The sequence below is a fragment of the Heterodontus francisci genome, chromosome 12, assembly GCF_036365525.1.
Source record: "Heterodontus francisci isolate sHetFra1 chromosome 12, sHetFra1.hap1, whole genome shotgun sequence".
NCBI classification, from domain to species: Eukaryota; Metazoa; Chordata; class Chondrichthyes; order Heterodontiformes; family Heterodontidae; genus Heterodontus; species Heterodontus francisci.
The window spans coordinates 30,516,680-30,529,744 of NC_090382.1; the positions used below are offsets into that span (position 1 = coordinate 30,516,680).

Sequence of the window (13,065 nt, forward strand, 5' to 3'; positions counted from 1 at the left end):
ATAACTACAGGGTTTCGATCTGCCAGTGATATCATGAGTCTTACTTTGTAGTTCCCTTCCAATTTAAAATCAAATCTTAAGATTAAATTACTTTTGGTCATTCCACTTGCTGTGAAAAACTCTGCTGCTGTCCTATAACACTCATTCCCTCCATTTCCGGACAATGACTGCAGTTTTTACGCAGTGACCTGAATTGCAAAGGAACATTTTCTTTGAGTAATTTTTTCTCAGTTCCCATAAGATGAAAATAAATTCCTGAAAATATAATTCGTAGTGTTTGTTTGCTCAAATACTCTTGGAATTCACTCTGAACTTCTGTATGTGTGTCACTAAGACACATCTCAGTACCGATAAGAGCAGCCAACAATACGACATCTCATGCTTAAGAGAAAATGTCAGCAATTTTTATTGACTTCGACTGAGAGAAGGATCCTGAGCTGCTGACAGCAAATTGTGACTCCTTACCCCACTATCCTTTATTGAAACTTTAATTAAAGCAAAGCTTTGTGGTAAAGAATTGCTAAATTATAACAGCCATACGGAGGTGAGAAATAGAAATTTTACTGGGCATTTACAGGTTATATTTATTATTACATTGAATCACTGGACCCTATCCAGAATAAATAAAGCAGTCTCAGGCTTGGGTTATTGATGGAGCAGGCCAGACTTGAGAGTGACATTTTTATTTCTGAACATGTCTACGAGGCTGTAGAAAGTTCATGGATTGCTTGGTCATATTTTCGACCGAGAAATAACACTTCAAAAGGTGCAACCACTCAAACATAATGACCCCCCAAAGAAATCAAATTAATTTCCAGGGAGATTTTCAGATGCTATCAACATGCAGAGTATGAGGTTTTCATTTTTGCCCCAGGCAATGAGCAAATCATTTTCAAAAGATAACAGCTTAGTAAAATCTAACATGACAGCAAAAGTTATGAATCTGCCACCATCTTTCTGGCCATGGCTCTACTTTGGAGTATTTTGAAGCTGAAAGTATGAATGCTTCTGATGCTTCTTAACCTTTTTAGGTTAATATTGCTCTAACCATAGCCCCAAAGGACTATAGGCACTGTTAGAGAGAGACAGTTGGTGACATATAGCTTGAAGGTCACCAAACCTCAAGCATGGGGCAAGGTGAGGAGGCAGGCCTCCATCAACTACCATAGCTGGTATGGGGATTGAACCTGCGCTGTTAGCGTCTTTCCGCATTTCATGCCAACTGAGCTAACCAACCCCCTTTTAGGTTAATATAATGCAATTGTAACCATCTTCCCAAATGAATTATTATGAACGATCACAAAGGCCTCATTTTCTCATCACATCAAAGCTAACAACCAACTGCTTGCCTTGCAAATAAGAATCTCCCTTTTGTAGAACGTTCGCTTTTTTTTTTAAATGCTAGGAGTTTGTTCATGAGCAATTTCCAATTTAAATTTTCCTCCATACAAAGAATATATCAGGCTCTTAATTATTCCATAATTCTCTTTAGAACTGCAAAATAGGGCTGATTGATCAGTGGGTATACGCATTGTGTTGTGTGCTACTTGTATTATATAGTCTAGGAAGTACCTAGGTACATTTTGGTCACCTTCACTGCCAAATACCTCACCAATTGCTTCTTGAATTTGTGAACACCTGGGCATTTTTCCATATATTCATCACTCTCTAAGTAAATTTAACTCTTCACTTTCTCATTCAGTTTGTGCCCACTAGTTGTGGAGTTTGTGATCACTTCAAAGATAAAATTAGAGTTTAATTTAATCGCTGATATTTCAATAAAATCCACCCAAAAGCCTTCTTTTTTCCACTATATAAATATTCCCAGTTTCTATAGCACCCCATCACACCCGCTCCCTCCAGCCCCCAGCCTTAGCTCATGTGCTGAAGCTATCAATTTATTGCTGTACCCTTAATCCCAGCTGCATTCATTGTACAATATCCCATTGTAAACATTTCAACTTTTTAACGGTCAAAGTCTCCAGATCCTCACCTCCCCAGCAACTCTGTGACAAGTGAAATATTCCAGCAATACTGTCACTAGAAATCTCTGCAAGTGAATTGTGTGTCAGTTTATCCTCTTAACAGTCATCTACTATACTTTTAATAGCAAAAAAACAACAATTTTACTATTACAATGAAATTCTCAACTATGAAGACTGATTAAACTGAGCTTATGTTCAGATGTACTAACATCCATTTCTCTTATTTGATTATTTAAATGAACACCTGAATCCACGTTTGTCTCCCTCACTGAGGCGGCAGGTCCCTCCATTTTGACACAAGTTGTTGATGCAGGCATTGATGGGAACAGCACAATCCTGGCCCTGCGGGAATGAAAGGACCAGAAGAGTTATTGATGTCCCTTCAAAGGGAGACAATACTCCACCAGTAGAATAATGCTTGTGCATCCAACCAGAGCTGTGCACAGTCCCTCACACCCTCTCCAATTTTCTCCCTCCTGTTCTGAAGATGGTAACTTATATTGGGATATAAGTAACATTCGCGCCACACAAGTGCCAGGCAATGACCATCTCCAACAAGAGAGAATACAACCACTTCCCCATGACATTCAATGGCATTACGATCACAGAATCCCCCACTATCAACATTCTGGGGGTTACCATTGATCAGAAACTGAATTGTGGCTACAAGAGCAGATCAGAGGCTAGGAATCCTGCAGCAGGTAACTCACCTCCTGACTCTCCAAAGCCTGTCCACCATCTACAAGGCACAAGTCAGGAGTGTGATGGAATACTCTCCACTTGCCTGGATGGCTGTAGCTCCAACAACACTCAAGAGGCTCGACACCACCTAGGACAAATGAGCCCGCTTGATTGGCACCCCATCCACAAACATTCACTCCCTTCACCACCGATGCACAGTGGCAGCAGTGTGTACCATCTACAGGATGCACTGCAGCTATGCACCAAGGCTCCTTCAACAGCACCTTCCAAACCCACGACCTCTACCAACTAGAAGGACAAGGGCAGCAAATACATGGGAACACCACCACCTGCAAGATCCCCTCCAAACCACACACCATCCTGACTTGAAACTATATCGCCGTTCCTTCACTGTCACTGGGTCAAAGTCCTGGTACTCCCTTCCTAACAGCACTGTGGGTGTACCTACCCCAAATGGACTGCAGTGGTTCAAGAATGCAGCTCACCACCACCTTCTCAAGGGCAGTTAAGGATAGGCAATAAATGCTGGCCTAGCTAGCAACGCCCACATCCCAGGAACGCATAAAAAAATATGATTCTACAAGCAGGTACTATACTTTGGTACCATCCCCAAGTGGTCAGTCTTCGTTTCTGAGCCTCGACATTATTGGCAAACTACTTGTGCACGTGGGCCATCAAAGCTAAGGTCTAAGCTCTCTTCACTTAATCTCTGCATACCTGCATTTTCCACCAGGGGTTACTTGAAAGCAATCAGGAACAGGACCAGTGGACAATTTTTACTTTCTCTCGTTCACGGAAGTTGATGCCAACTTCAACACAGATTAAGATGTGAATCAGAGAATTGTTAGTTCAGTATCGCACCGTGTAGTAGGGGCAATTTAAAGGCTGCTGAGCTTGTCCAAGATCCCAGATTAATTTGTATAATCGCCTCCTCGATGAACGCAGTGAGCTTGCTGTCAAGTATCAGCTCTTTTATTGTAATTCACATGTAACTCATCCAATTTACAATGGATGGGTTCAAGAATCGACACTTGAACTGGTTCCTTTTACCCTGTGAGTGCAGCACACTACAGGAGCAGCCATACAAAACCACACAGTATGTGACAGCGGTGATATCATTTATGGATAGAAATTGAAATTGAAGCATTCATGAACTAGATTGTAGCTGATGGGAGTGAATTGTTCTCTTTGAAATTGACATACACATAAGCTGACAGAAGTTGTAGAGTACCAGAGGGGAGCGAATTGCTTCCAGTGACAGCCGAGAAACGGAGTGTCAGGAGGTTATTCTATCAGAGGGAAACCCAATCATGTTCTCAACCAAAGTGCACGCACATGCTTTATATTGTAGGAATCACAGCATAGCAATCATGAGCAACTGAAAAGACATCATGGGATGTATAACTGAACTGTGTACATAAGAAAGGTTTCATGGTCAGCACCATGCTGAATTAGCTGACCTCCATCAAGGAGGAGTGGAGGCACTCCTAGACTGGCTGGGGAGGGGTGGGGATGCCAGCCTCGGTTCCCACTCTTGATGGCTAAGCTACGGCAAAGTGCCCTTGTCTGGATATTGCATGAAGCAGAACAGGATCAGCCTCAGTTGTGATGCCCCTTGAGGTTCAATATTCTGCCAATGTTATTGAAGCTCACACAAGAAGAACAGCCATCTGGGTGAAGTACCGGGGCTGACTAGTGATCCTGGAAGTTTGCACCAGCAAAAGCTCCCATCTCCAGAAGAGGAAAGAAAACATGAGATGGGAGGGAAAAAATGTTTCACTTTGACTTTATAGTGTTGAGTGTGGGAATGCCAGCACAAGATAGCCAATGGAAATTGGTTTGACGAGTGGCTGAGAAGAGTGTCCTTTCTCCTCATGAGGGAAATCCACCCCAGATGGTGGATAAAGATCTTGTGTTTCTGATGGCTGTTCAGAACTCTTTCAGCTGAGATGCAGTCATCTCAACCCAATTCCCAGTAAATGGGAGTTGAGGTTTCACACTATTTAATAAATCACTTGAAGGGGGTCACTATGGCTACTAGTGTAATAAATGGAATTCATGCTCATACAGGCAGCAATGTTCTGAGCTTTGGGTTCAGCAACTTGTTCTATTTGAAATACAACTCATGTTAATTGGGAAAAAGATTGAGCCATCTCTGGAACTTTCACCCTGAACCCTTCAGCCTTGCTATTTCTCTCCCTAGCTTTACAAGCCCCTTCAAAACAGTCTCTTTGATGAAACCTTTGATCACCTCCCCAAACCCTTCAGCTGAGCTCCATTAGCAGCACTCTTATCACAAAATCAACAACTTGTGATATCAAGCCTCACTCCAGGACTTGAACTCATAATGGGCTGATACTCCAGCACAATACTGAGTTTATACTGCATTGCTGGAATTACTGATTGAGGCATTAAATCAAAGCCTCAGCAAACAATACCCTCAGGTGGGGTGGAAAAACTGACAAGAAAATAAAAAGAATGTCATCCTGCTCATGCGAAGAAAGCTCTTTGAGGTTACAATTGGACAAACATAATTTCAGTTGCAAAACCAAATGACAAAGCACATTACAATTCAATTGCATGTGACGTACCCACTCAAAATGCAATTTCTTTCAATTACACTGAACTCCAAACAAGATTTTCTCAAAGCCTACATCAAACTAGAAAAAACAAAAACTTTAAGGATCAAATTGAACCAAATCATAAAAGATTAGGAAATGGATAGCAGATGTAGAGAGATGCCCTGTTCCGATTACGAGAGAAAAATTCTGCTACTATTGTTGATTTTGGTCCCTGGAGTTGGAATGCATGAGAAGATATTGCTTTCCATGTGGTAAATATCTGAGTCCATTAAAGAGATTTTCAGGGTGAAACTTCTTCCATCCAGAAATTAAGCTCCATTTTGAACTCACAGCAATATTTTTAGTAAAACTAGCAACAAGAGTGATCATACTGCCTTGGCGAGGCATTTGGTATCCTTCCAACTACATTCTTACCTTGAACCCGAAGGGACAGGTACATCTGTAGAACTCAATTGGGTCACTTTTACAGGTTCCATTGTTTCTGCAAGGACTGGACAGACATGGGTTGCACTTGGCTTTAATAGCAATGTTCAATGGATCTAAAAGGGTAAAAGGAAAAGATGTTACTGTAGCCCAAGCAGACTAGATTACCCCTGCTGTACATAACAGGAGACTGAGAGGACAGCAAGTCTCGGCTGTTCATACAATGCAAATCCTACATTTGCAGAAATGGCATCAAGAAATAGTCATACAGGAGAGTGCAAAGCAGCCTTGAAAAGAGAAAATTGGTGAGGAATAAACAAAAAAGACATTTTTCAGCAAAAGCCAATTAATTTCTCCAACATGGCAGCAGATGGGCTCTTCGTGATCTCTTTATGAACACTAGTTTCGAAACACTCGAGTTACACAATGTATCAAAGGGGAGCCTGCTGGCCCCATATAGATGGGATTTACCAGCTTGCATGTTTCCTGATTGGCATGTACAGCTATATTTTTATACAATTTGGCAAGATTATAGGGTACACTGCTCCTGGTAAGGAACTTTGTTGGACAGGACCACAGATCAGAGAATTAGGCACAGAGATTAGCGTGTTTGATTCACCGCACTTCTGACTTTCTGATCTTTAATTTTAATAACTGCAAGTTAAGAAATGTGCAAGTTGGATTGACTGATCTCTGGCTGATTCTCCAATCTATGCTGGGAGTGGAGCTTGAAAAAAATTGACCTCTGCATGAGGGAGGAGTCCCTTCTCTTCAGTAATGTTCCTCTTTAATTACTGATTCTGTTTTGTGCCATCCTTTCTGTGGTTCAACTGCACATACCTTTGCAGTGGAACTTGTTTGTGGGCGTTGTTAGGAGAAGTTTCTCGTTCATATCCTCTGGTCCAGTGCAGCGAGCAATACCTGGCTCCTTGTAGCCTGTCTTCACCCATTCAGACAACCAGCGCAGGTTACAGTCACAGTACAGAGGATTAGCCCCTAGGGCACTAGTGTCAGGGAGAAAGACAGAGTGAAAAGCCTGATAGATGTTTAGTGAGTCGTTTTACCTATCTCACCAGGCCAGGCGGGAAACCCATGGGATTGGGTGGAACAGCACTTTTATACCCCACCTGATAGTACTATCTCTTGACTTTAAAGGAGAGCAAAATCAGGTGGGTAAAAAAACCAACGTTGCACCTGATCCTGTCAGTTTCCTCACAGGTGGCTTAGGTTAAAATTGCCCCTATGGAATCAAAGGTTACTGTCACTCTGGTGCATGCAGACAGATAACATTTAAAGAAAACAGCAACAGCAGCATTTGTAATTTGTGAAACGTGCAATTCATGCAGGAAATTTAAACATAAACAGCTTTAAAAAACCGGGATGGGGATCATAAGTGCTGACAAAATGAGGTAAATTCACTCATTTCCAGAAATCATGCACTATGCACAATTTTGTTTCATTTTTATAACAGTCTACTTTCATGGGATGTTAACATATGATTGCCAGTAACCAACCATACCAAAGCTCTCCTCAAAGACAAGCTGCACCATCAATCTGAATATCACTCGGCGAGCTGGAAACATGCAGGAGCAAAAGGGGCATAGTGGCATAATGGTTATGTCACCGAACTAGTAATCTAGATGCCGAGATTAAATAATCCAGTGATTTGAGTTCAAGTCCCCCCCATGGTAGCTGGGGAATTTACATTAATACGTGAATAAAAGAGTCGTACCAGTAATGGTTACCATGAGACTACCCGATTGTTGTTTAAAAACTCATCTGATACACTAATGTCCTTCAGAAAAGGAAATCTGCCACCCTTACCCAGTGTGACCTACATATGACTCCAGATTTACATGTGGTTGACTCTTAACTGCCCTCTGAAATGACCTAGCAAGCCATTTCAGCTCACCAACATCTTCAAGGGCAATAAATGTTGGCCTTACCAGCAACAATCACATCCTGTGAATTAAAAACAAAAAAATTGCAGTCCACCTGTCTAATCTCAAAAAGTCACTCTGCGGTAGAATTAGGAACTAGTGCTCCTGGAAGGTGACCTCAGGAAGTTAGGCATGGTAGTCAAAGTATTTATAGAATGATACATCACAGAAGGAATTTCAGCATGCCTGTGCCAGCTCTTCAGTAGAATGATCCAACTAATCCCACTCCTCTGCTCTGTAAATGTTTTCCCTTCAAGTGTTTATTCCTCCTGATTTTTCATCCATTAAAACTTAGAGAGATAAAAGACTTTCATGTCAAGTCTAAACTCAACTGGATTGGCCCTCAGGTTCTGGAAATTAAATTATGATATTCTAACCCAATGTTCCATGCAGTCCCTGGCTACAATGTATTTTTAAGGCTGCATTTGTTGACAACGCAACCACTAGATGGCGCAGTACTTGCACGTGCACAAATGCAGCCTCATGTTCTGAAATGTCACTGTCTGTGATGTTTTTGGCAGCTGCCAGTAGTAAAGATGGTGCTGCTCAATTTTTAACAAAAACAAAAACAAATGAATCCCAAATGCCCACAGTGGCTGTGATCGCCGTCTCCATCCCATCCCCAACAATACCCTATCCCCTCCTGCCATTGTACTTCTCTTCGCCGCTGTCTCCCACGCCTGTTTGCTCGCCACTTCTCTCCCCTCAGCCACTCGCTCCCGGCTTCAACCACCACCCCACCCCCCACCCCCTCCTGTGGGCCACTTGCTCCAGGCCTCGCTGCTTCATCTCCTCTACTCTGCCTCTGCTCCCCACTCCCTTCTGCTTCTGGTTCCCATTCAGTCCTGCTTGCAGTCTCCCTCCTCTCCCCTGTCTATCTTGCCACTCTTTCTCTCCCCCGTGTGGGGAAGAAAGACGGGGATCATGGGAGGGAGTGGGGAACAGAAGCAGGAGGGAGCGGGAAAGCAGAGCAGAGGGGAGGAAGTGGTGAGGCCAGAGCAAGTGGCCCACAGGTAGGTTGAGGGGGGATTTGAAGTGGGGAGCGAGCGGCCATGGTGGGGGGGTGGGCGGATAAGTGGCGAGGCAGGGAGCAAACGGCGAGCAGCTGTTGCAGTACGCGATGTTGTTTTCACGTGTATGCACAAATTAGTTCTGGCAAGCTGGGTAGTGACACAGGCTGCACATGCACAGCACCATACTGACAGCAAGGGTCTGTTCTGTGCATGCGTGAAGCTGGGAGCGCTCTCATGACATCAGCGTTGGGCTGCATTGTCAGGAGTCACTTTGTTAAGACAATTCTCCAGCCACGTCAGTTTACAATGCAATTGGAAGTGGGGACTGAAATAAAACAGTCTCAGTGAACTGACAATTATGCTCACTGGGGATTTCATATCAGATCCTTATAGTTGGAAAATGGAGGAGACTCTGATTATCTCATTCTGAGCTTGATTTAAGACAAAGGTTTCAGAGATAAATCCCACTGTACCAGCTAGTTTCTGCTTTCCTTTCATAAAACGTTCTCACAGAAGAATACAGAAAGCAGATTATGGAAAAGGGAAGTTTAAAAAATGTGTACTGTTCATTATTAATGGTGCTATAAATTATGCACATTGTATCAGAAGTAACTCAGTAGAGACTCTTGTTTAATAAGCAAATGATAATGTAGAGCATGCATTATAAATCTTCTAAACCAAAACCGTTAAACCAGCAAATAGAGCACATTAATGCAATAGTCCATTATGAATACATTAACTCCAACCAGTCACCTCATCACGTAATCCTTTTTATAACCTATGCACCTAACCAGCTGTTCATCATAGTTCACTTTTACTTGTAGTTGACTTGAAAGAAACTTTTGATTGTTTCTGATTTTGTTTCATTTAGAGATATTAAGGGTCAGCACTTCTGTTTATCAAAGCCCAGCTACTTTGGTTCATGTAATGCTGCTTAAATTAATGCATAAATTGCATTATCCACTTAATTAAATCCAGGAACGTCTGGCTATTTTCTTATTCTGTTCAAGGTACATTGCAGAGTGTTTTATCATCACAATGGACAATGACAGTTCAAACACCAATACCTTTCTCTGCTGCCACACTTGCAGTTTTTTTTTATTCTTAAGAAGGTAACAACTTCAGCGAAATCTATTAAGTGAATAGGCAGCCACAAAATTCAGCTCACTAATTTTTTATTTTATTCATTCATGGGATGTGGGCGTCGCTGGCTAGGCCAGCATTTATTGCCCATCCCTAATTGCCCTTGAGAAGGTGGTGGTGAGCTGCCTTCTTGAACCACAGCAGTCCATGTGAGGTAGGGACACCCACTGTGCTGTTAGGAAGGGGGTTCCAGGATTTTGACCCAGCGACAGTGAAGGAATAGTTCCAAGTCAGGATGGTGTGTGACTTGAGGGGAACTTGAGGTGGTGGTGTTCCCATGCATTTGCTGCCCTTCTAGTTGGTAGAGGTCGTGGGTTTGGAAGGTACTGTTGAAAGAGTTGTGGTGCACTACTGCAGTGCATCATTTAGATGGTATACACTGCTGCCACTGTGCGTCGGTGGTGGAGGGAGTGAATGTTTGTAGATGGGGTGCCAATCCAAGCAGGCTGCTTTGTCCTGGATCGTGTTGAGCTTCTTGAGTGTTGTTGGAGCTGCACCCATCCAGGCAAGTGGAGAGTATTCCATCACACTCCTGACTTGTGCCTTGTAGATGGTGAACAGACTTTGGAGAGTCAGGAGGTCAGTTACTCGCCACAGGATTCTTAGCCTCTGACCTGCTCTTGTAGCCACGGTATTTATATGGCTACCCCAATTTAGTTTCTGGTCAATGGCGAACCCTAGGATGTTGATAGTGGGGGATTCAGCAATCGTAATGCCATTGAATGTCAAGGGGAGATGGTTAGATTCTCTCTTGTTGGAGATGGTCATTGCCTGGCATTTGTGTGACGCGAATGTTACTTGCCACTTATCAGCCCAAGCCTGGATATTGTCCAGGTCTTGCTGCATTTCTACACAGATTGCTTCAATAGCTCAGGAGTCGCAAACGGTGCTGAAAATTGTGCAATCATCTGCGAACATCCCCACTTCTGACCTTATGATTGAAGGAAGGTCATTGATGAAACAGCTGAAGATGGTTGGGCCGAGGACACTACCCTGAGGAACTCCTGCAGTGATGGCCTGAAGCTCAGATGATTGACTTCCAACAACCACAATCATCCTCCTTTGCACTAGCTATGACTCAAACCAGTGGAGGGTTTCCCCCCGATTCCAATTGACTTCAGTTTTGCTAGGGATCCTTGATGCCATACTCGGTCAAATGCTGCCTTGATGTCAAGAGCAGTAACTCTCACCTCAAATCTTGAGTTCAGCTTTTTTGTCCATGTTTGAACCAAGGCTGTAATGAGGTCAGGAGCTGAGTGGCCCTGGCGGAACCCAAACTGAGTGTCAGTGAGCAGGTTATTGCTAAGCATGTGCCACTTGATAGCACTGTCGACGACTCCTTCCATCACTTGACTGATGATTCAGAGTAGACTGATGGGGCGGTAATTGGCCGGTTGTACTTGTCCTGCTTTTTGTGTACAGGACATACCTGGACAATTTTCCACATTGCAGAGTAGATGCCAGTGTTGTAGCTGTACTGGAACAGCTAGCCTAAGGGCACAGCAAATTTTGGAGCACAGGTCTTCAGTACTATTGCCGGAACATTGTCAGGGCCCATAGCCTTTGCAATATCCAGTGCCTTCAGTCATTTCTTGATATCATGTGGAGTGAATCAAATTGGCTGAGGTCTGGCATCTGTGATGCTAGGGACTTCGGGAAGAGGCAGAGATGGATCATCAACTCGGCACTTCTGGTTGAAGATTGTTGCAAATGCTTCTGCCTTATCTTTCGCACTGAAGTGCTGGGCTCCCCCATCATTGAGGATGGGGATATTTGTGGAGTCACCTTCTCCATTTAGTTGTTTAATTGTCCACCACCATTCACGGCTGGATGTGGCAGGACTGCAGAGCTTAGATATGATCCGTTGGTTATGGGATCACTTTGCTCTGTCTATTGCATGCTGTTTATGCAGTTTAGCACACAGATAGCCCTGGGTTGTAGCTTCACCAGGCTGACACCTCATTTTGAGGTATGCCTGGTGCTGCTCCTGGCATGCCCTCCTGCACTCTTCATTGAACCAGGGTTGGTCTCCCGGCTTGATGATAATGGTAGAGTGGGGGATTTGCCGGGCCATGAGGTCACAGACAACAACCCTTTTCCAGCTAAGTCATCCATGTCATCCAGAGAAAACTAATGGTGCAATCAATTCGCAGATTGAACTATATTTTTTTATTGTGGAAAGCACAAGAAAAATTATTTTAATTAATTGTCATTATACACTAGTGAGAATTTAGTAAAATAATATTTAACTTTTAACCTCTGAGGAAAACATGTCCAATTCAGACTCAAACTCTGGGACCAGGGTTTGAATCTAGCTCAGGCTGATGGATTGAAAGTCTTCTTTCTGCTGGATTATAAGAGGCCTGTTTCAAGATAGCTTGAGAATATCACCCAATAAAGAAAAAAATATAGGGTCTTTCATGACCTCAGGACATCCCAAAGCACTTTACAGCCAATGAAATACTTTTGAAGAGTTGTCACTGTTTTAGTAGGAAACATGGCAACCAGTTTGCGCACAGCAAGATCCCACAAACAGCAATAAGATAATGACCAGATATTCTGCTTTAGTGATGTTGGTTGAGGGATAAATATTGACCAGGATACTAGCACACACTCCTCTGCTCTTCTTCAAAATAGTGCCATGGGATGTTTTAGATCCACCTAAGAAAGCAGATGGGGCTTTATTTTAATATCTTATCATTGCAGGCTTTAGGGGCCATAAACCTACTCCTGCTCCTATTTCTTATGCACTTATTGGAAAGCAGCCAGCTCTGAAACTGCAGCACTCCCTTAATACTGTAAATGGGAGTGTCAGCATAGATTTTGTGCTCGAGTCTCTGCAGGGAGAGTTGAGTCCAGTACCTTCTAACTCAAGGGTGAGGGTGCTACCATTGAGCCACTACTGACACTAAATGAAGGCAATTGATGAAGTAGTGTCCTAGTAATCAAAGCCCAAAACCTTCAGCATGCTTGATGCAAATTGGGGCTATTGGTGAATACAAATGAATGAAGACTTGTCAAATTTGCACACATTTAATAGTCCCTTTTTTTTCTTTATTCATTCAAGGCCAGCATTTATTGACCAACCCTAATGTCCTTGAGAAGGTAATGCTTTCTTGAATACAACTGAGTGGCTTGCTAGAATATTTCAGAGGACAGTTAAGAATCAATCACATTGCTATGGGTCTGTAGTCACATACAGGCCAGACCAGCTAAAGGCAGCAGATTTCCTTCCAGAAAAGATATTAGAACCAGATGAATTCTAAAACAATCTGGT

At 43.0% G+C, this 13,065-nt stretch overlaps 1 protein-coding gene across 2 annotated transcripts in view; it reads right to left on the bottom strand.

Moving 5' to 3' along the window:
* LOC137375798 (slit homolog 3 protein-like) overlaps positions 1–13,065 on the bottom strand; it is a 909,976-nt gene that overhangs the window by 245,430 nt on the left and 651,481 nt on the right. For both annotated transcript variants that reach the window (XM_068043263.1, XM_068043262.1), the window contains 3 exons: positions 6,533–6,696; positions 5,684–5,808; positions 2,230–2,327 (listed from right to left, as the gene is read on the bottom strand). In XM_068043263.1, coding sequence (XP_067899364.1) covers positions 2,230–2,327; positions 5,684–5,808; positions 6,533–6,696 — 387 coding nt within the window. The remainder of the gene's footprint in view (positions 1–2,229; positions 2,328–5,683; positions 5,809–6,532; positions 6,697–13,065) is intronic.